Genomic DNA, 27,812 nt, shown 5'->3' on the forward strand with positions numbered 1-27,812 from the left:
GATTCCTATCAATCAAAGAGGAATTAGCCAATATAAAAGTACATGCTTGTGGGCCAGGAGGAGGCTCACCCAACAGAGTCCAAGGACCAGGGTTCAAACCTGTAGGGGGAAGGTTGCACAAGCGGTAGAGCAGTGTTCCAGGTGTCTCTATCTGTCTCTCACCCTCTCAAAAAAAAAAAAAAAAGAGTGTAAGCTTCCTTGAACTACAATTTCTATAAATTCTGCTTATATGAGGGATTTAGCCAACTAAGTAAGATACAATGAGTGCTGTGAAAAGTTAAATCAAATTGACTTTGCCTTAAGTGTTCCTGAAATGCTACCACAGAAGGCTATGTTTCTAAATAGGTAAACTTTATTTTAAAGTGTAAAAGTATGTACTGTGTTGGGGAGAGATTAGCACTTAGTAGTGGGTGAGGCATATGTTGAAGAGGTATGGAATGTGCCCCTAAATAAACAGGTCTGTGAAACAACATTATCTCATTTAAACAAACACACACACACACACACACACACACACACACACACACACGTAGAATAATAAAGTATGTACTTGTTGCTCAGTCTCCATTTGCAATATATGTAATTATTCAATGTATGTGGATGAGGCTTTCCATCATGAAACATTAGCAAAGATAAAACGGTACCATGAAATCCAACTTGGACATCACTCTCACTCTGGCACTAGCTGTAACCCACCTGAGGGTGTATGTGTGTGAGAATCTGAGAAAACACAAATCTTTGGTGAATACAGCACCGAAGTCAAAGACTCTGGGGGTGGGGGAGAGGGTTCAGGTCCTAGAACATGATGGCAGAGGAGGACCTAGTGGGGGTTGAATTGCTATATGGAAAACTGGGAAATGTTATGCAGGTACAAGCTATTGTAGTTTATCTTCAAAGATAAACCATTAATTCCCCCAATAAAAAATAAATCAAAATATATATGTATATATATAGTTTTCTGGATTGAACTGGAAGTGCTTATGATTGGTGAAGTTAATAAGGAAGTGAAAAAAAAACTATTGGGTGGTTTCATTCACTGGGGGAATATAGAGAATTGAAGCACATGAACTTGCAAAGAGAAAGAGGAGGAAAAGCAGCAACTTTTCTGTCTCTAAGACTTTGTGAAATTTATGGTGTTATCATGGGTGCAGAATGGCCAGGACTTTGATGGAGTAGAGTGTACAACTACTACAACTAGAATACTATAAACCATTATTACATCACTAATTTTTTTAATTCTATTTTCTAAGGCCCTCCATTTTTCATATGGATTTTTAGTCTGAAAGTTAAAAATAAATAAATAAATAAACCAGAAGAAAAATAAAACTAAGAACAATAATAGCAAATAGCATGTATGTTCCATTAAGGCAATTACTGTTCCTGGTTTGTCTGCCATAGTGCCTAAGACACTGCAGGCCTGTAGTAAATAATCTGCTAAGTGACTTAATGAAGACTATTCCTGGATGTCTGCTATGTTTCCAGGAGTATGCTCAAAGCTTTATGTTTATTACTTCATTTGAACATTACAATTTAATAAAACTGGTGTTATCATAATCTCTCTTTACAGAAAAGGCTATTAAAACATGAAACAGTTAAACTCAGAATCATATTGTCAGTAATGGCAGAGTAGGGAAAATAAACATAAAATCTAAATATTAAAAACCAAAGCTTTCAAATCATTATTATATGTCCTATCTCTCTCCCCAAAGGACAACTACCTAGAGTCTGTGATTTCTCTATTTATGGAAGGGCATAAAACAAAGCTAAATCTGTTTTAGCATTTAATATTGTTTAAATTCAAATCAGTGTTGAAATCTACTGTGTGTTTAGCTGGCTTAGTAACTTGTGAATAAAAAATTATATTCTATAGTCCCATTCTTTAAGAAGCTTTATGTTTAATTATGTTTGTCAAACACTGTAGATTTAATGAAGTGAATTAACATCTACTGGGTGTTAACGTATTCCTATTCCAGGATATAAAATCTAAGGAAAATCAAAATAATCTACCTGGTTCAGTAAGTAGAGAATCTTTGTAAGAATATGCAGGCATCTTCTTGGATTTATGGGTGTTTCATTGAATAGACGAGCCTATGAAGAAAAAAAATCAATGTGGCTTGATACATAATATGCATTTATTTTAACTTATTCTTTCCAGACTACATAAAATCAACTTTAATAAGGGCCATAACATACAGTCATCAAAACATCCAAATAATTTTAGCTGCTTACAGCTTTAAATTTATTATGGTGCATGACAAATTGTTAGATACAGCCTTGATTTTCCACCCTGTACCATATATATATATATATATATATATATATATATATATATATATATATATATATTTTTTTTTTTTTTTTTTTTTTTTTTTTTTTTTACTGAGAGATGCAGAGAGAAGTACCAGAGCACTGCTCAGCTCTGGCTTACGGTGGTACTGGGATTGAACTGGGACCTTGGAGTCTGAGGCATGAAAATCTTTTGCAGAACCATGATGCTGTCTCCCCAGCCCCACTATACTTCCTAATATGTGAATCACAATCTTTTTATCATCTAAATACAAATAAATTTAATATCTATAACTCTGTAATGGACACCTGTCTAGAATTTTTTTTTAATTCTCAACATGTTTTTGTCTTCATACATATGGACTCCTCTATGTTCTAGGTAAGTAGTAGTTCCTCTGCCTTTCCTTCTCAAGTCTACATTTTCTGCCATCCGTCGCATTCTTTGATTATTTCAAACCACTGCATCTCACAAGCTCAAGATCCCCGGGGTTCTAATACGGAATAGAAACAACGCAATACATTTTCTAGTCATACCTCCTGTAAGACAGCACTCTTCTCCAGATGCCGAAAAGGATTGGAGCCACTGCCTATATTATAAAACAAAAGGGTCTTTAATAGCTTGTCTTTAGACCATTTTATTTACTTTCTACTTAAGCGTTTTGAATATTGGGCGAATCCCACCTAAGTGAGGAGATCACTTGCTCATCATAGTGATGACATGCAGATGAATCAAAGAGAATCGTTTTGCAGCTGGTACCAGCTTATAGCTGACATCATACAAGATCTCCAACTTCAATTTTGCTGGTGCCCTGCAAACCTAAATGATCTCTCTAGTCCCCTACCCTAACCTCCTGATTTTTTTGATTTTTTTTTAATGATTGTTACAAATATCTGCCATGTCCACACAACTAAGATAAATGGGATAGTGTCAAGACCCTTTGGAGTCCCATAAAGACAAGTGCTATTTTATGTGCTTTTCGCATTTCCTAAGAGACAGAAAAGGCAGAATTTACCAGGGAATCATAACATCGTGGAGGCTGGAAAAGGGGTGTGTGTGTGTGTGTGTGTGTGTGTGTGTGTGTGTGTGCGCGCGCCATTGCTAAGCCCACCAGCATTTATCATCGTTGTTTGTGAACCACCAGAAATCACACATGTAAACTTGTACTTTAAAAAAATAATAAGTAAATAAAATTTTAAAAGGTGGCTTGACATCTCTTCCCTTATTTGTTCTGGCCCAAAAGATGAGCATCCAGAAGCCATTCCGAAATTCGGGGGGGGGGGGGGGTGTTTGTCTGTGCATGAAATGAGCTCAGGGACCCTGCAGAAGGAGGAACGTGAGAAAGGAAGGGGGGATGTGATTTTGGCCCCTGGAGGGCGGACATACAGAGACTGCCCCCTCCCCAGCCCTCCCTTCCCCAGGAGGGGACACCTCAAAGGTGACACAATTTCCAGACCCTAGACCCACTCCCAGGGTTGTAGCACACACACACCCCTCCCACCCTCGGCCCCTTAAGCCTCACGCGGCGCACCCCTCCCTCCGCCCCCTGCCGAAGGGCCCGCCCCCCCATTGTGGGGAGCCTCCCGCCACCCCCGCCAGAGCAGGGCGCCCCCTCCTCCAGGCGAGCCGGGGGGCGGCGTCCGCGAGGGGCTGCACCCGGAGAGGAGGGGGAGCTGGGGAAGGGGCACAGGGGGCGGGGCCCGAGGGGAGGCTCGGAGGCCCGGGGGAGGGGCCGGGGGCTGAGCCCCCTCCCCGCAGGAACCCCGGAACGGAGGGAGGGGCCGGCGGCAGCTCCAGCCCCGCGGCGCCCACGCCCCCAGGTCCGCAGGCCCCCCGCAGCAGGTGGCGCGCCGGGTGCGCGGGCGGGCGGGCAGGGGAAGGGAGACGGGGTGGGGGGACCCCCGCTTCCCCGCGGCTGAGGGAGGGTGGGCATCAGCAGCCCAGCGCGTACCCGACTCCTCGTCCTTCTTGTCGAATTTTTTAATCATCTTGGATGACTTCCCAGGCGCCCCAGACCCACCGCCACCGCTAAGCACGGTGCCCAGGCGCCGCAGCCAGAGAACGGAAGCGACTGCAGGAAGGCCGGCCCCGAGCCCCGGCGCCGGTTGGGCTGCCGTCCCGTCACTCGGGGGGAAGGCCCGCCCTCCCCGGCCGCCTCGCCCGCCGCCTCGCCCGCCGCTCCGGCCCCCCGGGGGTGTGGCCACGCCCCCTTCTCCTCCCCCTGCGGCGCGGGGGGCGGGGCCGGCCGAGGGCCCCGGGGACCCGGGTGCGAACCCTGCGAACCTCCCCGACACACCGCTAGAGGCGGAAAGTGACTCGATTTTTTTTTTTCTTGGCGCGCCCCAGGCCCACCAGAGACACAGGCCTGGAGGGTAACTTTCACGGAAGGACAGTGGCGTTTTTAATCACCCACTGGCGGGCGCTTCCATAGCGGAAGGCTTTCTCCCCAGGCGCCACCCTGGTGGGTTTCTCCTCTTGGAGCGAGAACAGGGTTAGGGGCTCTGAAAATCTCTTGGAAGTCCACGTTTCACTCTGCAACTTCTTGGAAACTGCAAGGAAGCACACATCCATTCATTCAGTCATTCATTTATTTAAGACAGGCAGAGAGAGAGACTGAGGCTACAGCACGGAAGCTTCAATGCAGTGGTGGCCAGACTCAAACCTGGGTTGACTATACATGGCAGAGCAGCCAAGGAAGCATTGAGGATACCATGGTGAAAGTGAATTTCCAGAGGGCTGGGAGTAGACTTAATGGGAGGCCTGAAAAAGACCCACTAGGAGGGGGCTTCAAAGGGCCTGGTTTTTACTCTTCACTGTGAGTATGGATTTGGGGCCAGGAACTGTCATTCTCAACCCTCCTTAGAATTCTGGATTCTTCCATTCTTCAAAACCTGGTCTAAGGAGGGGAGATATAGCCTAAGGGTTATGCAAAGAGACTTTCATGCCAGAGGCACCGAAAGTCACACATTAAAACCCTAGCACCACTGTACCAGAATGGAGCAGTGTTCTGGTAAGAAAGGAGGGAAGGATGGAAAAAGAAAAGACACAGTGGTGGTTTAGAGACCTGGAGGATTAATTCCATCCATTTTTTAAAAGATTCTACCTGGGGCTGGGTGGTGGCACACCCAAGTTGAGTGCACACTTTACTATGCACAAGATCTTGGATTCAAGTCCCTCTACCCCACCTGCAGAGGGAAGCTTCACAAGCAGTGGAGCAGTGCTGCAGGTGTCTCTTTCTCCCTCCGTTTCTCTCTCCCTTTCTATCGCCTTTCCCACTTCTCAATTTCTCTGTCTTATCAAAATAAATATTTTTAAAAGGATTTCATTTTCAAATACACGTATATGTGATGTATGTAACACTTAAAACATTTTAAGGTGTTTTCAGGTTTTGTGTCTAGATATGTAACCAAGAAGCATTCTACCTTTGGCTTCAGCGCCATCACTTTATCCGAAGTTTTTCAATCTCTGCATATCCTTGGGAAGCTCCCTTTGTGGAACCTCCTTGTTCCCAGCCCTCCCCACATTTTTGCATGCATTTATGCTTTGTCAGTATCTCAAATGGGTTTCCTTACTTCAACATCTATCACCTCAGTCGAGGTCTCTTAGCCTTCTAACTGGCCCTTCACAGCCTACACCCAAACCAGTCTTTTGTAATCTTTACTTAGATGCCTTGTAAACATGGACCATTACTGGCTAAGAAGGGGCTGGCAGTTCTTTTTACTTGCCGTGGAGACATTATTTCTACTTCACAGCAAGTTGTCTTTATTTAGAAAAGGCACCTGTTATAATGGGTTATTTAGATACAATCCTAAAGCAAGTACCCAATCATTTTTTCTGAGGGAACCTGTAAAGAAAGGCACCTTAAATCCCTGCTGCAGGCTGAGATATTAAGTGTTCTATTCAGAAAGGTAAATTGAGTGTATCCCTAGCAGGACTGTTAGAGAAATTCTTGATTAAACTAAACTCTAGAGAAATTCTCTCCCCCTCCCCATATAGATTTAGCTGTCATTTCAAATTTAACTGAAATTATACTAAATCTGTTGTTAATTATTACATTATTTGTTTGGTTGGTCTTTGTTTTTTATTTCTAGGGTTTCACTGCTCTGAGCAGACAGAGAGACACAGAGAGAGGGAGAGAGACCATAGCATGGAAACTCTCCATTGCCATAATACCTCCCTTGTAGTGATGTGGAGAGTTGGGGAACAAGCATGGCAAAGCAGACCCCCTCCCAGGTAAGCTATCTCACCAGTCTTTGTTTGTTTGTTTGTTTGTTTTTTTCACTTGGCTTGCAAAGACCAAACCTTACCTTCTGGGTGGAGTTTCCCTCGAAGGAAAAAAAAGGAGGAGGAGGAGGAGGGGAAGGGGAAGGGGAAGGGGAAGAGGAAGAAGAAGTTCTTACTTATTTATTCTGGGCTTGAAAATAAGCCTACTTTGAGAAAGGAATGCCCCTCTCCCTCTTCTTTGGGGGCATGTCTGTGGGAATCCTAGGCCAAGACAGTGAAGGTAGGTAAGGACATTTCAAAAAATAGAAACTGATGGCAACTTGCTAGGAGGTACAAAGGAGTTCAAACTGGGTTTGAGGCTGAACCTAGCATTAACTTCCTTTCAAAGAAACCTAAACCACTCAAGGTTGGGTGGTGGAAGACCTGATTAAGTGTACATGTTTCCTGGCTTCAAGCTACTGACCAGGGGTTTCCACCTGCAGGGGGAAAGCTTCACAAGTGGTGAACCATTGTTGCAGGTATCTCTATCTCCCCCTCATCTCCTCCTTCTCACTTTCTCTCTTGTTCTACCAATTAACATAAATAAAGTTAAAAAATAAAAAAGAAATAAACCTAAATCACTCTCTGCCATACTTTATACTTCTCCATATTTATGAAGTTTTGTTTACTCTCACAAATTGAGACAATAATAGCCTTAAGCTATCTCCCCAGCCCTAATAATAGCACTTAGATGGACCAGATCATGAAGAGGCTGTGTATGACAGAAATAAGGACTTGAATTTTCTCCAGAGGCAGCTGGGGCCCATTGAGGATTTCAGAACAGTGAATACAAACTCATGTATTGGAAGCTTATGTCTTCCAGATAAGGTTTTTTTCTGTCCTCAAGCAACTTCTGAATCTCTCTAAAGTTTGCTTTCCTGTTCCGAGAGGTTATCCTAGAGATTGCTTCATGCCTTTGCCATCCTTGGTCATCCAACACACATAATTTCAGAACCACGAGGCTATAAGCTTGGGCTTTCTCCCAGTTGTTAGTGCTGAGTGTCATTTGTTTTATCCAAACCAGTATTATGTTTGTGGCATCTGGCCTCAAATTCGGGAGGTATTCTCAACTCTGAGTACATCTTCCCAGACAGTACTTTTATTACTTTTATATACAGTACACCTGTATATAAGCTATTAAGTTCAAACAAAAATCACTAAAGTCATGGGCCCCTAAGAACATACCTAAAATAGACTTCCCAGCTTTTCTCCACCCTAAGATCCCTATTCTCATCTGCTCTATTCTTACTTTTTGGTTCCTTTTTATTGTTTTATTGTTTTTTCCTGCTTTATATCTTACAACTTTTCAGTCATCAAGTTGAAGGTGGTACTATGATTCCATCCTGAATTCCCTGGGCAAATGACCTCACCAACACTTGCTGGAAACTCATCTCATCTATCCAGACCCCTACCCCATTAGGGAAAGACAGAAACAGGCTGGGGGTATGGATGGACCTGCCAACACCCATGTCCAGCAGAGAAGCAATTACAGAAGCCAAACCTTCCACCTTCTGCACCCCAAAAAGAGTTTTTGCTTATACTCCTAGAGGGGGAGAAATGTTGGGGGAAGATGACCACAAGGCTCTGAATTCCAATTTCATCAAGACCCGGAGAGAAAAGAGGAAAAGGAAAGACATTCAGAAGTAGCAATAGGTATAGGTGTGACTTAGAAAGGAATAGAAGGCAGGACCATAGAAAAAATTGGCATATATTTATATCAACCTATATCTGTGACCTTGGGAAGACTACTATAGTTTCCAATGGAGGAAATGTGAACATAGAACTCTGGTGTGGAATTATATCCCTTGTATCTCATAATTTTGTAAATCAGTATTAAATCACTAATAAAAAATGGCAGACACTCTAACGATAAGCTAGAACTTTCTTGAAAGGTGAGGTGTTAAACAGGGGGCAAAACCTAGCAATACTTGTGCCTCCATTGGTCCTTATGTTTCAACCTGACAGAAAAAATGGTCTTCAGACCTACTGTGAGATTTGTCCATATGCCCCTATCTCTTATCCCCAAGGTGGCCCCTCCTGCCCAGTCAAGTAAGTTATCACTTTGCAAAAGAAAGAAGGTGAGGTGATGATGCGCTGGAGTGCATTTGTGTTACCACTTCTAAGGACCTGGGTTCAAGCCTCTCTGAGGTCCCTACCTGCAAGGGGAACACTACAAGTGGGGTAGCTGTGTTGCAGGTGTCTCTCTGTTTCTCTCTCCTTCTGTCTACCCCTTCCCTTTCAATTTCTCTTTGTCCTATCAAATGAAATAAACTACAGAAGAAAGAAGAGAAGGAAGAGAAAACTTACCATTTCTCCTTGCTGGAGCAAAGGTAAGCTGAGGGTACATTGTTTTCTGTTTCCTCAGGGAATGGAGTTGTGAATACCGGCCTTCACTCATGAAATCTTTGTCAGTGGAAAACCTTAGCAAAGAAAGTTCATTTAGTATACCCGAGGATGGGGGTATCATGGAACCAGTCACTTTAAAGTCAGCTACACACTCAGATTTTGGAGAAGAAAGAGCAATGACTTAGTATTCACTTGTCCAGAGTAGGAGTATTGTTCAGTGACGAGAGAAATTTCTAGAACCTAGGCATTCTACATCTTCAAAGGAAAGCCAAAATCTACTCTCGCATTCTCAGAAGGCTAGAGGTGGACCTACCCGATGATCCCACAATTCCTCTCCTAGGGATATATTCTAAGGAACCAAACACACCCATCAAAAAGATCTGTATATACCTATGTTCATAACAGCATAATTTGTAATAGCCAAATCCTGGAAGCAGCCCAGATGTCCAACAGATGAGTGGCTGAGTAAGTTGTGTTTATATACATAATGAAATACTTACTACTCAGCTATTAAAAATGGTGAATTCACCTTCTTCACCCCATCTTGGATGGAGCTTGAATAAATCATGTTAAGTGATATAAGTCAGAAACAAAAGGATAAATCTAGGATGATCTCACTCATTGACAGGAGTTGGAAAACAAGATCAGAAGGGAAAACAGCAAGCAGAACTTGGACTGGAGTTGGTGTACTGCACCAAAGTAAAAGACTCTGGGGTTGCAGGGGAGGGTTCAGGTCCTGGAACATGGTGACAGAGAAGGACCTAGCTGGGGGCTGGGGGTAGAATTTTGTGGAAAACAGAAATATCACACATGTACAAGCTACTATATTTTACTGTTGACTATAAACCATTAATCCACCAATAAAGAAATTTTAAAAACATTCACACTAGTTACAACACTATTTCCTTAACATGCACTTAGGGGATTTTTTTTTTTTTTTCTATTTCCTCAAAGTATAGACCTGTAACTACTTCTACTCTCTTGAAAGATCATTCAGTGAGAAACTGGTTTTGCACTGCTGTTTCTCTTCATGGGGCAGGGGGCAGTAAATTATGTTGGGGTTGACGGAGAGAAGTTGTGTCTTATTATACAACTGCACATATTCCCTGCATTGAAGAAATTGTTTGTTGGAGGCTCGGTGGTGGTGCGTCTGGTTAAGTGCACATATTACCAAGTGCAAGGACCCAGGTTCAAGTCCCTGCAGGAGGATGCTTCACGAGCAGTAAAGTGGGTATGCAGGTTTCTGTTTTTCTCTCCATCTCTTTATCTCCCTGTCCTCTCTCAATTTCTCTCTGTCCTCAGAAGAAGATGGCTGCCCAGAGCAGTGGATTCATAGTGCCGCCACCAAGCCCCAGCAATAACCCTGCTAGGAAAGAAAAGGAGAGTGAGAGATGGACAAAAGGAAAAAATTGGGGGACCAGGCAGTAGTGCACCAGGTTAAGTGTACATTGTGCGAAGCAGTAGGACCCACTCAAGGTTCCAGGTTTGAGCCCCTGGCTCCCCACCTGCGGGGGGTGGGGGGAGTCTCTTTACAAGCAGTGAAGCAGATCTGCAGGTATCTTTCTTTCCCCTTCTCTGTCTTCACCTCCACTCTCGATTTCTCTCTGTCCTGTTCATCAACAACAACAGCAATAACAACAACAAGGGCAACAAAATGGGTAAAATGGTCTCCAGGAACAGTGGATTTGTAGTACAGGCACCAAGCCCCATCGATAACCCTGGAGGCAAAAAAAAAAAAAAAAAAAAAAGGTAAAATCTTGCCAAGAAGAGTTACAAGAGTAAGGAAATAGTTGGAAAAATAAGGACTCAAGTTGTGGATGAGAGTGTTTTACAGATACCTATCATGGTGTGTTGGTATGCATGAGACCCCTTCTGTTTCATTTGGTTTAAATCCCCCCTGCTTAACACTATTCTATTTACATAACCACTGCATTCTATTTACATAACCACTGTTAACAAGTTCCACCCTCCCTCCAGGGCATTGGTGGTTCAGTGATAGGATTCTCGCCTGCTCCACCCCCTCCTTGTCACACTCTGATTTTCACCACTTTTCTCTCCACCCTCTCTATGTCACATCCTGTTTCCACCCTACTTGGCAAGTATATATAAAGACAGCATTGTGAGTTTTACAGTACCTTGAGTTTAGCTTAGCTCGTCTTAGATTGTGCTGCGTCCTGCATGAATAAAGAGATACTGCGTACAGCTCAACCATGAGTCCCTGGTCGTCTGTTACCCGCCCGTGAAGCCAGCCCGGCGAAAACAACATAACCCGTCGAAAACAACAATGGTGAGATGAGAAAATGTACCTATATATCAACAACTGTACTGTCCTGCTCAGCAATTTTAAAAAGACAATATTGTGTCCTTTGTAGAAAAATTAATGGAACTGGAGATGATTATTTTTAGTGAAGTAAGTCAGGAAGTGGAGGACAACTACTGGTGATTGCACTCATATATGGAATATAAAGGATTGAAATGAATTTGGAAAAAATAGTCAACCCATATTTAAGACCTTGTGAAAACTATAGCAATTATTGCTGAGGGGTGGCAAAATGAAGGCATAGAACTTTAGTGGTAAGAGCGGTGTGGAACTACACCTCTATTATTTTGTAATCTTATAAGTCACTAGTAAAAATACAAAATAATATGGAATTATTATTATTATTTTTTTTTAGCTTAGAGATCAGACAAGATCCGGCATGTTCAGGATGGTATGGCCATAGACAAAATGTTTTTTTTTTTTTTTAAAGTGCACAGTCAAAAAAAGAAAGAAAGAAAAATGCACTATAAACCATTAACAACCCCCCCTCCCAATAAGATGATAGAAAGAAAGAAAGAAAAGAAGGGAAGAAGGAAGGTGGGAGGGGAGCAAGGAAGAAGGAAGAACGAAAGAAAGAGAGAAAGAAAGAAGAAAGAAACAATGGCAGGCAGGCAAGACAAGAGCCAGAGCTCTGACTTCACCTAAACCATTGCTCCTGCCTCGGTGAAAGTTCTTCCAACAGTGTCACAGGGAAGGTTGGTTTCCGTTCAGACCTAAATGTTTTTGACGGAGTCATCCCTGGGAGGTAGAGGTTCTCAGTATATCTGGGGTGGTGATCACTTCCCTGTAACAAAGAGAAGAAGAATTAAGTAAGAAGTTCATCAAGGGACAATGAAAGCTGGACAGTGGTCCAGTTCCCCTAAATGGTACAACAAAACCTGCCATGGAGGAGCATAGAGATGTGGGAACCAAAACAAGAAGAAACAGTTCCCTGAAGGAACCTAATATTAATTGGTTTCGTTGCCAAAAGACATGTCCAAAGCTTAGTTTCCTAGTTGACTGAACTTGCCCAGTAAGTCTTTGAATGGCAGAGGGATTTACCCAGGGTTTATTTATATCATTTTCTGTGGCAATTAGTAGTTTACAGTATGACTGTTGACTCATGGGTACAATCTCTCATCTCCCCATGATAGGTGTCTGCAGAACACTCTTAACCCACAAGAGGAAGAGGAGAAGGAGGAAGAAAATGGCCACTGGGGGTGGTGGATTCATTATGCGGCCACTGAGCCCCAATGATAACCATGGTGGCAATAAATAAATAAATAAATAAATAATCTTAAATATCATCCAGTCTCACCACTCACCTGACATACATATCCCCTCCACAATATCACTATCAAACAGTCAATCTTCCTATACATAAAAATAAAATCTATTTCATCTTTGGTTGCCTAGTAGCTCTCTCCCTATACACAGAAGCCACAGTCCAAACAAAACAAATATAGTTCAAATAGCACTATGAGGATGAAGAGAAGGTCTGAGGTAGTGACCCTTGCCCTCAAAAGCTCAGATGCTGTTGGTATATGGTGGGAAGGGATAGGAAGTATTTGCTAAATGAAATAATACTGGGCATACTAATCAACTGACACACTGTGTTTTTTCATCTTAGAATTTTTTGACCTCTGTTTTTAATATTTTCTGCTCAATCGTGTCCTTTTCATCCAGTGCTCATTCTTTTTAAACACCTCTGGGAATCCATTCAAGTTATTTCAATGAATAGGGCACATGTGCCTAGGAATCAAATCAGAGCTAACCATATGGCTACAAAGGATCAGTAGCTCCACGGGAACTGAAAAGCCAGCATGGGAAATTATTTGGAACCTAAGATAACACCAGCTAAGGAGAATGACTGCTGAAGTTTGTATATCTTGTCTCCTATCAGCTCTCTTTTCTCTTGACTGTATTTATTCCTTTCCTTTACCTTTTTGTCCCCCCACCAGGATCATCACTGGTGCTTGATGCAAGCTCTTGGTATATTACTTGATACGACAGTGAGAAATTGAGAAAGGAGAGAGGAGGAGAGAGGAGAGAGAGAGAGACCTGCAGCACTGCTTCACCACTCATGAAGCTTCCCCACCACAGTTGAGGACTAGGAAATTGAGCTGAGTTCCTTGCACGTGATAATGTGTGCGCTCAATCAGGGGTTTCATCTTCAGTGCCCCCCCCTTTTTTTTTAAACCTATAACTTCTGTGTATTCAGCCTGTCCATATTGTACTTCCAGGGTCTCTAAAAACCTTCTTCTTAATGGTCTGATTCCTTTATGGTCTCTCTGTGTGTCTTTTTCACACAGTGTGAATCAGGTCAGCTCAGGGATTGGAAGTGTTACTGGGTTGATTGCTTTGTACTGTTGGCTTTTTTTTTTTTTTTTTTACCAACCTACAGCACAGGTTACTAACCAGTCTATCCAAGGATCTGGTGTTTTCCTTTAGTCCCCTCTAGGAGTAGACGACTGAGTCTAGTTGTACTAAACAGAGCCTCTTGGAGACTGGGCAGTAATACGTTTGGTGTTACAATGTGCAAGAACCCTACCTTAAGCCCCTGGCCCCATCTGCAGGCGGGAAGCTTCATGAGCAGTGAAGCAATGCTACAGGTCTCTCCCTCCTTTTTTTTTTTTTTTTAGCTTTAAAAATTATTATTTTTTAAAATTATCTTTATTTACTTATTGGACAGAGACAGTCAGAAATTGAGAGGGAAGGGGGAGCTAGACAGTGTAAGAGACAGACACCTGCAGTGTGGCTTCACCACTTACAAGGCTTTCCCCCTGTAAGTGTGTGTGGGGGGTCTCTCTCCCTTTCTGTCTCTTCTTTTCCTCTCAATTTCCCTGCTGCTAATCAAAATTAATTAATTAATTAATTAATTAATTAATTAGAACCTCTTAGAGCATCCATTACTTTACAAACTGTGAGAGGATCCATTCTTAGAAGGGGCTTTGACAATGACAGCCACTGTGACAGACATCCTACAGCTTACCTACTGGGACCCACATTCTTCTCACACTCACGCCTTGGCATAGTAAAAGAATGTTTCTTCTAAAGATGATCGTAGGCTCTCAACATATTGTCTTAACACAAGAAGGGTCAGTGGTGGCTTATTCAGTCAAGCACACACATTAGGAGGTACAAGGATCTGGGGCTCAAGCCTCCAGCCCCTACCTGCAGAGGGGAGGCTTCATGAGTGGTAAAGCAGGACGACAGCTCCCTCTCAATCTCTCTCTCTCTCTCTCTTTCTTTCTCTCTCCCTCCCTCTCTCCCTCTGTCCTTCTTCCTTCCCTGTTCTATCAAATAAAATTAATAGTTTCTCTTAAAGAGAGATGGAGAGAATGCAACATGAATACTAAAGAGGCATTCTGATATTTGAATGTTTCCATCTCCTTGGACTTATTCCAGATAGCCACAGAAAATTACCCTGGGGCCAGTCTTCTCATAATCAAAGCCCTAACTTTGTCTATTAATGCAATTTGGCTGGTACCACAATTTGCTCATGAATATGATCAGGTCCTTCCCATCATTTGGAAGATTCACAAAGTGCCAGCTGTTGAAAGAAAGCTCCTCTTGCAACAAGGTTACATGATAGTTTTGGATTTCCGTCTAGGCTTTAAACACGGGAATCCTCTCCAGCTGTACTCCAGTGCATCTCACCCACTCTGGTTGAGAAACAACCACTGACCTCATATTAAAAGGGCGCAGATTCCAAGACCCAAGAGACCATGGACAACAAGTTAGTCAATTAACTCTCTAGTCAGCAGATGACTTTGAATATTAATTAGCATTTTAAATCTTCCACTTAGAGAGGAATCTTACTGCCATTCACCCAGCAACTAAGAAAACACTAATTCTAAACTCATTTTATTCTAAAGGTCTCTCTTGGGTAATTCTACTCCCAGCATCAAATTTCCGACACTATCAGATTCTTTTGTTTATACTTCCACTTACGTCGTTTAATTCTTTCTCTTTCAAGACTGTCAAGACCTAAGACCCCAATCCCTAAATATCACAGAAATTGATTCTCTTCACATCTTCTGGCAGTGACTTAATTTGATTCTACAGTGCCTCTCATCATTTTCCCCCTATCTTAATTAACCCTCTAATAAAATGAAAAATAAAATTAGAATGTAACACCTTTCACCTTGACTATTATCCTAACATCGTAATTTATCTTTCTGATTCTGATTGTCTCTACGACCAATGAAACTTTCTCCCAACCACAAAAGAGGGTTTTTTTTAATGCCAGTTTAAAAAATTTTTTTTTATATATCCTGTCACTTAATACCACATCTCCCTAAAGGGACCTCATTTTTCTCCTGTCTCTTTCCCTTTGACTGGAATATTGTCTGATTCTTTTGTCAGGGGTCATCTCCCCTGTTTACCTGATTACCCACTCGCCACCCCTCCAACCCCACCAATAAAGATTGTCCTTTACTATGTATATCTTATATTCTAATATTTCTATATCCTGGTATATATAATTTACATTTACTGATATCATATATACATATATCATTTACTCTCCTGTTAGACTCCAGATTCCTTCAATTCCACTAGCCTATCTCCCCATCTTCTAGATAATGATTTTTGTTCTTCAGTCCTCATGTCCTGATTTATCCTTTACTGATTTAACTCAGCTTGAAAGCCAGTGGCAAGTTTACCCTTTATTTGTCAAAATGTATGTGCTGAGGAAATAGCATAATGGTTATGCAAAAAGACTTTCATGCCTGAGGCTCATAAGTCTCAGGTTCAATCCCCCATACCACCATAAGCCAGAGGTGAGCAGTGTTCTGGTCTTTCTTTCTATATCTTCCTCTCATTAAAATAAAATAAAACAAAATAAAATAAAATAAAATGTATCTGTCTCCCCCAAAAGAGCACTCTCAACTTTGCACCCCTTTGCCTTCATGCGGTCAAGTTTTATCACCCGAAGTTTAGACCACTTTGATTCTGGGCTTTTCTTTAGTTAATCTACACTCCTGTTAACCTATAGTCTTACAAAAAAGAAAGAAAGGAAGAAAGAAAGAAGAGAAAAAAGAAAGGAAACTGTACTCCTATGGAAAAATTAATAACAATTAAGGAAAAAAATTGATAAATAGATTCCACATCTAAATATTTTACTTCAAAAGGTCTAGGGTGATGCCTTAGTGCCATGTATTTTGCAAAGCTTCCCAAGGGAGTTCGTATGAAAGTTGGAAGTTTTTGTTTGGATCTTCCAGGCATGCCAAATACAGTCTTTATTTATTCCTTAAAAAAAGAAAGACAGAAAACAGTGTAAAGTGTAAATGGGGCCAAATACACAGATATCAAATATCCTAAAATTCAGTTGCATAAGTACAGAAAGGAGGGAGAGGTTTCCAAATGACCATGATTTGACGATGAGTCATCCCAGTCTGATACCCCTTCCTCCCAAAACAATCTCTTGTTGTATAATAAATATATTGTGTTCAAGTAAAAGCAAACAAGCAAAAAAAAAAAAAAAAGAAAGAAAGAAAAGAAAAAAGGAAGAAGTAAGCTCCTGAAGACTACCCTCCATGTTCTTTTAGGTGTATTCCTCAAGCTAACTCCTACTTCAGGGCCCTAACTTAGGGTGCTGGGAAACTTGACCTGGAGATATTACCGTGAACTGGAACTCCTCAGAAAAGGGTGTGATAGGCGTGATGTCATTTCCATGTTGTTGAAATGGAGAGGGGAGTGGGTTGTTGGTCAAAATCAGTAAGGTTTTATCCTGGTCATACTCTGTTACTTTTAACATGAAGCTTCTGATTTTCCCATGTTCAGTCAGGAATTTTTGCAGTGCTGTGGGCTTCAGAGGTTCATAGTAGCGTGACTGAGCAGACACAGAAAGGTTACCATAGAGAAGACAGGATTAGACTTAAAAAAAAAAGGTGCATAAATCACTTAATCTTTTTTTTTTTTTCATTTTACCATGCATCAAAATAAGATCAAAATGGATCAAAGACTTGGATATTAGGCCAGAAACACTAAAACATATAGAAGAAAACTTTCCTCACCTTGGATGGAGCTTGAAGAAATAGTTTTGGGTGGGAATTGGGTAGTAGAGCAGCGGGTTAAGCACACATGTCACAAAATGCAAGGACTGGCGTAAGGATCCCTGTTCAAGCCCCAGGCTCCCCACCTACAGGGGAGTCGCTTCACAAGCGGTGAAGCAGGTCTGCAGGTGTCTATCTTTCTCTCTCCATCTCTGTCTTCCCCTTCTCTCTCCATTTCTCTTTGTCCTATCCAACAATGTCAACATCAACAACAACAACAAAAATAACTACAACAACAATAAAAAACCAACAAGGGCAACAAAAGGGAAAATAAATAAAATATGAAAAAAATTAAAAAAAAAAAAAAGAAATAGTATTGGGTGAATTGAGTCAAAAAGAAAGGGATGAATCCCTGGGACAAGGACAGAAGCTGGACAGGGAATGGATAAAAAATATGCTCTTGGCTTTATAAGTTAACTCTCTTTTCAGCCACCAGGTTCCAGATGCTACCATGATGATGCCAACCAGACTTCCCTGGGCAGACAACTCCACCATTGTGTCCTGGAGCTCCAATTCCCCAGAACCCTGACCCACTAGGGAAAGAGAGAGGCAGGCTGCGAGTATGGATCAACCTGTCAACACCCATGTTCAGCAGGGAAACAATTACAGAAGCCAGACCTTCCACCTTCTGCATCCCACAATGACCTTGGGTCTATACTCCCAGAGGGTTAAAGAACAGGAAAGCTATGGGGGAGGGGAGGGAAGGGGATATGGAGTTCTGACGGTGGGAATTGTGTGTACCTCTCTTATCCTATGGCTTTGTCATTGTTTCCTTTTTCTAAATAAATTAAAATAAAAAAAATATGTTCTGAAACTTGTTTGACAGAAAGTGAAGTTCTCTGTCTCTTTCTTCCCTTAGAGCAATCTTCATAGATAAACCAAAGGGGTTGGGGACAACGAGCTGGAGAGATTTCCACTATAGAAGGAGCAAGTTGCTTAGTTCTTTTGAAAATGTCCAACAGAATGTTTTAACATCATGGGGTCAACAGAAGTTTATCTGTGAAACCTAAATGGCTTTTTGCACACCCCTCTCTGAAATGGGGAAGGAAGCACACTGCTAAGGGCCAAATCTTCTTGTTTAGGGAATTCTGAGGTGCCAGCCTACCAACCTTTCTCCTCAGGCACAGCCAAACATTACTGTACCTGCTAAACATGGGGTTAAATAGAAGAAACAAGGGGAGTGTGGGAAGTGGTACACTCGGTTAAGCATTCACATTACTATGCACAAAAACCCAGGTTCAAATCCACAGTCCTACCTGCAGGGGGGAAAAAGCTTCAAGAGCAGTGAAGCAGAGCAGCAGGTATCTCTTTTTCTTTGCCTATCTCCCCTTCCCCTGTCAATTTCTCTATCAAATAAAATAAATATTTTTTAAAATAGGAAAATTACCCAAAAAAATGAAAAGGAAAAAAATAGGGGTCAGACGGTATTGCATTTACTTAAGTATACACATAATCATGTACAAGAACCCAGGTTCAAGAATCCAGTCCCCACATGCAGGAACCGTGAAGCAGTGCTGCAAATATCTTTTTTCTCTCTCTCTCCTTCACTAAGTCCCCTTCCTTTATCAATTTCTCTTTGTCCTATCAGATAAAGGAAAAAGGGAAAAATGGCCATCAGGAGCAGTGGATTCACATGCAGGCACCAAGCCCCAGTAACAGCCATGTTGGCAAAAAAAAAAAAAAAAAAGTCACAAAAGAAAGTGTGTCACCTGAGATGTAGGTGATGATGGCAGAGGACTAGAGAGGGAGAGGAGAAACTAGCTCTTGATTCTAAATATTTTTCTCAATTTCCAACCCAGGTTTGAAGCCCTAGCCCCATCTGGGAACATGACACAAGTGAAGCTTCACAAATGGTAGAGCAGAGCAGTGCCATGGTGGGTGTCCTCTTGCTGTCCCCTCCTTCTCTGTTTCTCTCTGAGATTGAAGGGGGAAAACAAAACAAAGAGTCCTAGTGGAAATGTGCACATGAGAAACCTTCAATGACCGCCCCCTAGGGGGAGTGTGCCAGTGGTGACTCACTCCGTAGAGTGCACACATTACCATACTGAAGATCTGGGTTCAAACCCAACCGCCACCAACAGAAGGGACGCTTCACACAGGGTAGAGAAGTGCTGCAGGTGTCTCTCCTTGGCTCTGTCTCCTTCTCCCTCTCTCTCTATCTCTCACCTTCAGTCAAAGAGAAAAAAAGCAAGTGGCCACTGGGAAAGGAAGAGTTGTTCGGGTAGTGAGTCCCGGTGATAACTCTGGTGACAAAGAAAATAAAATGAATCACATATACACATACACATACATATTTGCATGTATGCAGCACAAACTACTACCTCCTTGTTTTCTCACATGTCGGGCTGAGCTTCACTGACGGGAGACAGACGACCAGGGACTCATGGTTGGTTGAGCTGTACGCAGTATCTCTTTATTCATGCAGGACGCAGCGCAATCTATACCAAGCTAAGCTCATCTAACTAAAAACTACAATCTTGTCCTTATAAATATACTAGCCCAGTAGGGTGGGAACAGGATGCGACGCAGAGAGGGTGGAGAGAAAAGTGACTGGTGAAAATCAGGGTGTGACAAGGAGAGGATCAGGGTGTGACAAGGAGAGGGGGCGGAGCAGGCAAGAATTCTATCACTGAACCACCAATGCCCTGGAGGGAGGGTGGTGCTTGTTAACAACGGTTATGTAAATAGAATGAAGTGGTTATGTAAATAGAGTAGTGTTAAGCAGGGGGGATTTCAACCTAATGAAACAGAAGGGGTTTTTAAAGCATTCCAACACTCACACACACACAGGCATCTCCATTGCTGGCACTGCACCCTCCCCTGTCCCAGGAAGGGACAGTCACAGAAGCTAGTCACACTCGCAGTCATGCAACATGCTCTCAAGAACACCCCAAGGAACGCATTTTCCTACCTACCAAATTCGGATGGATTGAGTAACGATGAAGTTCCTTCAGAACAAACTTCGATTGCCCGACCATATCAAAAATCTAGGGATGATAATCACAGTAAATGCTTTGCAACCGCATTTACCCTAAACTGTATGCCGTTCTCTCCCTTGCCCAAGGCTCCCTAAGAACAGTTCTCTCATTGAAATTAAGTGCAGAGATAAACATGCTCTGTGTTTGCACCTGGGGCTTCTGGAATGAAGGTCACAGCAAGGAGGGCTCGGTTAAGAGACACAGCTGTGGGGGTGGCAGACTCGTACCCAGAAAACAGGCCAGCTCGAGGAGCTGGCAGGTCAAGCTGTTAGAGGGTGAAGTAGACTGGGCTACAGCACAGCTCATGTGGAGACAAACCACTCCAAGCAATTGCACATTTTCATATAGTCTTTTCCACTCCTCTAGGCAGGAGGCAGGGAGAATCAAGTGGAAATCAACATGGAGGCTAACCTTTAGGGAGAAAGGAGGCAACAAAAGGGTCATCATCTGAGGGCTATGAATGAAAAGGAGCACAGGGGATAACTGTTTGTGAGTGGGAGCTTACACACAGAAGAGGAGGAGAAGAAGGAAATTGTGTATTTGGCATGTTTGACAATTTCTGTCTTGTGGGATGCTTTCAGAGGTCTTGAATTGAATTTTATTAACACACTACCATTATGCATTTCCCCCGCTGGTCGTAATGCTGGTCATTGGTGGATTGTTTGAGTGTGGTGTCTGGCAGTAGCATTGCTGGGTCCCTTTCAGTTGTTTTGCTGACCTTGACTAGCTGCCTAACTTGAGCTTGAATCAAAAAGCTTGAGAACATGAAGGGTTAAAGCTCAGACTTTCTCTGGTGGAATTTTCAGAAATTAGACCAAGAGGAGGAGAGCACAATCCTGTATTTGGATTTGGGAGAGAGCATAATGGTTATGCAAACTCTTTTGCCTGAGGCTCTAAGGTCACAGGTTCAATCTCCCATACCACCATAAGACAAAGTTGAGCAGTGCTCTGGTAAAAAAAAAAAAATTAAAGTTTTAAAAAATCAGCAGAACTATGCGTTGAGAGATGATGCTATTATCCTTCAGGAAGAAAATACCAGGAGTTGGTTCAAAGGGTTGAGGGTGGGGGTGGGTGAGGCTGGGGGGGGGGGTGTATGAGACACAGCATACATTCTTTTAGGGAGAGTGGATGAAATATGTGACAGGTCCAAAAATGTAATAATTTAATTTTATTACTTCTTGGAGAACTGAAGTCTCTTTGTTCAAAACAAAATTATCTTTTGAAAAGCCTGTTTCACAGCTATGACATATAATATTTATGATCACAGAAGACTAGAAAAAAATTATTTGAGAAATGATTTGAAGACTTCTGTTTATGGGGCTTTGTAAAAAAATAATAATTGTAGGAAGGGAAAGTCTCTGGGGAAAATGTGCTTAGTCCTGAATTTTTCTGAAGTTTTATATCTCTATTCCAAATTAGTCTCTAGTATTTGACTAAATCCTCCAGAATATCCAAATTGGAATAGGTTTTTTTTAGTTTGGCTATGTTGAGTCTACGGCCATACCAGCCTGAACACGCCTGATCTCCTCTGATCTCGGAGGCTATGTTGAAATGCATTATCTCTCGTTGATAAAATAGAAGCTGGCTTGGAAAAATTCACTTGAATGTAATAAACCTGGTTATATAACCAGGACACCCAAGCAGGTTTTACTGTGTGCACAACCACAGGGTCAGATAAATCAGAGTTTAACAGTCTCTCATACTTTCAGATAGATTTCTGACCTCTTGATTTTGAAGTCCCTGATGTGTTGTTATGATGACTGTGTCTCTTTGTTTTTTTCTGTTTTTTTCCTTATCATAAAACCAGATCACTTAACCTTGTTTGGTATATAAATCTTGACCCCTTTTTGCTTCTCTACAAGAACTTTGTGGGACAGAATTTAAAAAGTGCTCTAAGCAGCTCCAATGAAAGATTACATGTGACCACTTGCTAATGTTCTTTCTTACCTCTTCATTATCTCCAACTGTAGCTTGGTTAGTTGTTCCTGAATACTTTAGTTTGCTAGGTTGCATCCTGAAAAAGAAGCAGGACATCCAATTGCATTTTCTTACTCAGGGACCTAGGCTTCTGCAAGTTCTCAGTCTTCCTCAACAAGGATTGGTGGGAGGTTGGACTTACAAGAGCCCAGGTAGGCGAACACAAATCAACTATGCAGTGGCAGTGGAACAAAAGGACTCTGTACCCAGCTTGAATGTGTGTCGGGGGTGGGTGGGTGGGTGGGTGGGAGCTCAGTGTCTCTAGTTAAGCAAATAGAACCTTTTAGAGACATGATAACATTTGATAAGCTGACTTCTTCTAAAATAGAAGCACTCTACTAGACTATTTTCTCATACTGCTTTGGTCAACTAAGCCCTAATACTACCTTTAAAGACAGCCTACTTTTGGGAACATTTACTTGCCTATTTTTTTTTTTTCCATACAGAGATGGTTTTCTGTCTTACCAATGATCATCCAATGAATCTATGAATAGGCATATAGTTAGCGGGACTTCAAAAGTACATTTACTGGAGTTGGCGGTAGCGCAGTGGGGTAAGTGCATGTGGCACAAAGTGCAAGGACCGGCGGTAAAGATCCCGGTTCGAGCCCCTGGCTCCCAAACTGCAGGGGCATCACTTCACAGGCAGTGAAGCAGGTCTGCAGGTGTTTATCTTCCTCTCCCCCTCTCTACCTTCCTCTCCTCTCTCCATTTCTCTGTCCTATCCAACAACAATGACATCAACAACAACAACAATAACTACAACAATAAAACAACAAGGGCAACAAAAAGAGATAAATAAAAACTCTAAAAAATCTTCTAAAAAGTACATTTACAGTTCTTTATTATTTTTTTTTAATTTAGGGATTAATGGTTTATAGTGCCATTATTACCACATAGTGAAATTTCTCATCTTACCATGATAGGTGTCTGCAAAACACTCTCACCCCCAGTCTAAGTCCATTTCCATCATCATACACCAGGACCCCTGCCTACCACCATACTCCCTGTTCTCCTTTCCCAAAGCCCTTTGCTTTGGTGCAATACACCAAACACAGTCCAAGTTTTACTTTGTGTTTACTCTTTCTATTCTTGTTTCTTAAGTTCTTCCCATGAGTGAGATCACCCCATATTCACTTAACATGATTCCTTCAATATCCATCCAAGATGAAGTGAAGAAGGTGAATTCACAGCTTAGTAGTAAAGTCACTCATCTATTGTTAGACACCCAGGTTGCTTCCAAGTTTGGGTTATTACAAATTGTGCTGCTATGAACAGCAGTGTACATAGATCTCTTTAGACAGGTATGTTTGATCCCTTGAGATATACCCCCAGGAGAAGAATCATAGAGGCATCAAGTAGGTCCATTTCTAGCCTTGTGAGAGTTCTCCAGACTGCTCTCCACAGGGGTTAGACAAATAGTGTAGACGTGTTCCTTTATCCCTACAACTTCTATATTTTCAGTGATTTCTTTTTAACTGGGAAGGGGGAGGTTAATGATTTATAGTAAATACAATTGTTGACATGTGTAAAATTTCTCAGGTTTTTGTAAAATACTCTCATGCCCAGCCTAGGTCCTCCTCCATCACAAGACACCAGGACCTGAATGTCCATGCATGGCTTATGGGCACTTTTAAGTTCCTAATCATATTCCTGTCTACAACTAGAGTAAAAGTGGCAGATATTATCATACTCTGCTTTTTCATTTTCTTTCTCAAGATACCTGGTTTTATTTGTTTTGATGAAAGGAGGTGAAGGAGTCAGAATTGCAACATTTAGTGATGGAGGATTTTGAATTCCATAATGAATGTACTTGCTGTCTAAATATAATGAAAGATATCCATGAGTAAAGATTGGGTTGATGAGGGCCAGGGAGATATAAATTGGCAGCACACAGGATTTGTGTGCATGTGGTTCCAGGTTCAATGCCTGGCACTACTAATAGCTTTTCTCCAGTAAAATAAAAAAAAATTTAAAAATGGAGGGACTTCCGGAGGTAGGTCTACTTGCAGCAGGATATCTGTTTCTCTCTTCTCCTTTCCTCTCTTGGATCAACTAGGAATATCAAAGGAGACCACCTGGAACCGAAAGAAGACAGGACTAGAACGACTTCAGGAACCCATAAGAGTGCAAACATGTGTGGCTGGTAGACAGAGAGGAGGCAAGGGAGAGATTAAGTGGCTGGTAACAGTCTGGCAATTTAACAGTTGAGACACCACCTCCAATCTGTTCTACCAACAAGGGGTCCCTTGAGACTCACCAAATGCAACTCTGAGTCTCCATTGCTACTGCCCTCAGAATCTGGAGCAGCTGAAGGGAGGCCCCGTGCTGACACTGAATGGGGACTGAGAACTAACCAGGAAACTCAGGAGAAGACTTATACCTCGGTGGCCTAGCAGTGGGGCTGTGAAAGTCTCTTTGCATAACCACTGGATCATCTCTGCCACACTCTGCTTTATCTCTTGGTCAGGAGTCAGTGATTAAGCTAAGAAGTCTACTGATAGTTTAAAAGCCCTCAGGCTCCCATAGGCTACAGGGAAGAAAAAGTACAAAAGAGGCTTTTAAGCCACTGAGGTCCAAATCAAGGATGAAAATACTACTGAAACAACTGTTAACTTCCACAACTGTGAACCCTTTAATTACCTTACTTAGACACAAGTCAGTCCAGGCAATAGAATCAGTAATTTGAAAAGTACTGAGAGAGGGAACCCATAACATAATATATAAAATGGTTAAACCAACAAGAAGAAATATTGGCGAATCCTCTCCTTAGAGGATTCCAGTTAAAAGCCCCCCAAAAATTGAAGCACAAAATAATGAGGTCAACATCCAAACACTAGCTAAGGAAATAATCACAGGAGTGAGTGAAGAGTTTGAAAGAATTGTCATCAGAAATATAGAAACAACAAATGAGACCCTAGATGAAAACACTAATTATTTCAAGGTTATTAGAGAGCTAAAAGCTGAAATAGCTAAGAACACAACTAGCTGAACAGGCTAAAACAGTATCAGAACAGGGTAACAAAATAGATGAACTCCAGAAAACAGTAGAGGGGAGAGAGAATAGAATCAATGAGGCTGAAGACAGAATTAGCAAGATCAAGGACGAATTAGAGACAACTAAAAAAGAAGTAAGCGATCTCAAAAAGAGATTAAGAGATACTGAAAACAACAACAGAGAACTATGGGATGACTTCAAAAGAAACAATATATGCATTATTGGCTTAGCAGAGGAAGAAAGAGAGGGAGAGGAAGGAAGCATTCTTCAGGCCATAATAGCAGAAAACTTCTCTAGTCTAGACAACATCAAAGACATAAAGTTTCAAGAAGCCCAGAGGGTCCCAAACAGAATTAACCCAGACTTAAAGACACCAAGACACATCATATTTAGAATGGAAAGGAATAAGGATAAAGAAAGGATCCTGAAGGCTGCAAGAGAAAAACAAAGAGTCACCTACAGAGGAAAACCTATAAGATTAGCAGCAGAGTTCTCCACACAAACACTACGAGCTTGAAGAGAATGGCAAGATATCTCTTGAGTACTCAATGAGAAAGGCTTTCAATCAAGACTACTGTATCCTGCTAGACTGTCATTCAGACGAGATGGAGGCATAAAAACCTTCTCAGACAAGCAACAGTTGAAGGAATCAACTATCACCAAGCCTGCCCTGAAAGAAGTTCTGAAAGGTAGCCTACAAACAGTCAGACCACCATAAATATACCATCTATCAGAACACTCTAAAACTCTACAAGAATGGTGTTACAATATCTTCAGTCTTTGATACCAATAAATGTCAGTGGCCTGAATTCACCTATTAAAATACACAGAGTAGGAATATGGATCAGAAAATACAACCCAACAATATGCTGTCTACAGGAAACCCACCAAACTCAACAAGACAAACACAGACTCAAAGTGAAAGGATGGAAAACTATCATACAGGCCAGTGGACCACAAAAAAGGGCAGGAACAGCTATTCTCATAAGTGACACGATAGACTTTAAAATAGATAAGATTAAAATAGATAGGAATGGACACTACTTAATGCTCAGAGGATCAGTCAATCAAGAGGACTTAACAGTTATTAACATCTATGCACCCAATGACAAGACATCTAAATACATCAAACGTCTACTGAAAGAGCTACAGCAATATATCAACAGCAACACAGTCATAGTAGGGGACTTCAACACCCCACTCTCTCAACTTGACACATCATCCAGGCAAAAATGCCAAGAAACTAAAATACACATTTTACTCAAGTCCACATGGGTCATTCCCAAGGATAGAGAGTAAATTAGGTCACAAAGACAGCATCAGCAAATTCAAGAGCATTGAAATCATCCCAAGCATCTTCTCAGACCACAATGGAATTAAACTGACACTTAACAATCAACAAAAGATTAGTAAGAGTCCCAAAATGTGGAAGCTCAACAGTATACTCCTTAACAACTACTGGGTTGAAGAGGAAATAAAGGAAGAAATCAAAATGTTTCGAGAGTTCAATGAAAATGAAGACACAAGCTATCAACATATTTGGAACACAGCTAAGACAGTACTGAGAGGGAAGTTCATAGCCATACAAGCACACATTAGGAAACCAGAAAAAGCACAAATAAACAACCTGATTGCACAACTTAAAGATGAAGAAGGAGAAGGAGAAGGAGAAGGGGAAGGGGAAGGGGAAGGGGAAGGGGAAGGGGAAGGGGAAGGGGAAGAACAAAGGAACCCTAAAGCAACCAGAAGGACAGAAATCACTAAAGTTAGGGCAGAAATAAATAACACTGAAAATAAGAAAACCATATGAAATATCAACAAAAGTAAATGTTGGTTCTTTAAAAGAGTGAACAAAATTGACAAACCTCTAGCCAGACTCAGAAAACAAAAAAGGGAAAAGACCCAAATAAATTAGATCATAAATGAAAGAGGAGATATCACAACATACACAGCAGAAATTTAACATATCCTGCAAAACTTCTATGAATAACTATGCCACCAAGCTAGAGAAAGTGGAAGTAATGGATGATTTCCTAGATACCTACGAACTTCCAAAACTAAGTAAAGAGGAACTAGATAACATGAACAGGCCCATCACAGCTAATGAAATTGATACAGTTATCAAAAACCTTCCCAAGAATAAAAGTCCTGGACCAGATGGTTTTACAAATGAATTCTACAAAATCTTCAGAGAAGAACTAATACCTCTACTTTTAAAACTCTCCCAGAAGATTGAAGACACTGGAATACTCCCTTACAGCTTCTGTGAAGCCAACATCACTTTGATACCAAAAGCAGACAAGGACACAACCAAAAAAGAAAACTACAGACCAATATCTCTGATGAACATAGATGCTAAAATACTGAACAAAATTCTAGCCAACCAGATACAGAAGTATATTAAAAAGATTGTTCATCATGACCAAGTGGGGTTTATCCCAGGCATGCAAGTTTGGTTTTATATACATAAATCAATCAATGTGATCCATCACATCAATAAAAGCAAGACCAAAAACCACATGGTCATATCAATAGATGCAGAGAAAGCCTTTGACAAAATACAACATCCCTTTATGATCAAAACACTACAAAAATGGGAATAGATGGAA

At 41.6% G+C, this 27,812-nt stretch overlaps 2 protein-coding genes across 7 annotated transcripts in view; both read right to left on the reverse strand.

Annotated features, from left to right (window-relative positions):
• Positions 1-4,390, reverse strand: part of COPG2 (COPI coat complex subunit gamma 2) — a 153,892-nt gene extending 149,502 nt beyond the window's left edge. For 2 of the 3 annotated variants that reach the window (XM_060196567.1, XM_060196568.1), the window contains exons 1-3: positions 4,236-4,390; positions 2,821-2,873; positions 2,008-2,088 (exon numbers count right to left, since the gene is read on the reverse strand). In XM_060196567.1, coding sequence (XP_060052550.1) covers positions 2,008-2,088; positions 2,821-2,873; positions 4,236-4,272 — 171 coding nt within the window. In that variant the 5' untranslated portion in view covers positions 4,273-4,390. The remainder of the gene's footprint in view (positions 1-2,007; positions 2,089-2,820; positions 2,874-4,235) is intronic. The other variant, XM_007524210.2, reaches the window with a different exon arrangement.
• A 271-nt stretch (positions 4,391-4,661) lies between these two features.
• The window catches only part of TSGA13 (testis specific 13), a 39,592-nt gene continuing 16,441 nt past the window's right edge, over positions 4,662-27,812 (reverse strand). For 3 of the 4 annotated variants that reach the window (XM_060196565.1, XM_007524214.2, XM_060196564.1), the window contains 6 exons: positions 22,177-22,243; positions 20,167-20,238; positions 16,819-17,028; positions 11,855-11,997; positions 8,855-8,967; positions 4,662-4,833 (listed from right to left, as the gene is read on the reverse strand). In XM_060196565.1, the coding sequence (XP_060052548.1) occupies positions 4,664-4,833; positions 8,855-8,967; positions 11,855-11,997; positions 16,819-17,028; positions 20,167-20,238; positions 22,177-22,243 (775 nt within the window). In that variant the 3' untranslated portion in view covers positions 4,662-4,663. The remainder of the gene's footprint in view (positions 4,834-8,854; positions 8,968-11,854; positions 11,998-16,818; positions 17,029-20,166; positions 20,239-22,176; positions 22,244-27,812) is intronic. The other variant, XM_060196566.1, reaches the window with a different exon arrangement.

Source organism: Erinaceus europaeus, chromosome 8 (assembly GCF_950295315.1).
Source record: "Erinaceus europaeus chromosome 8, mEriEur2.1, whole genome shotgun sequence".
NCBI lineage: Eukaryota > Metazoa > Chordata > Mammalia > Eulipotyphla > Erinaceidae > Erinaceus > Erinaceus europaeus.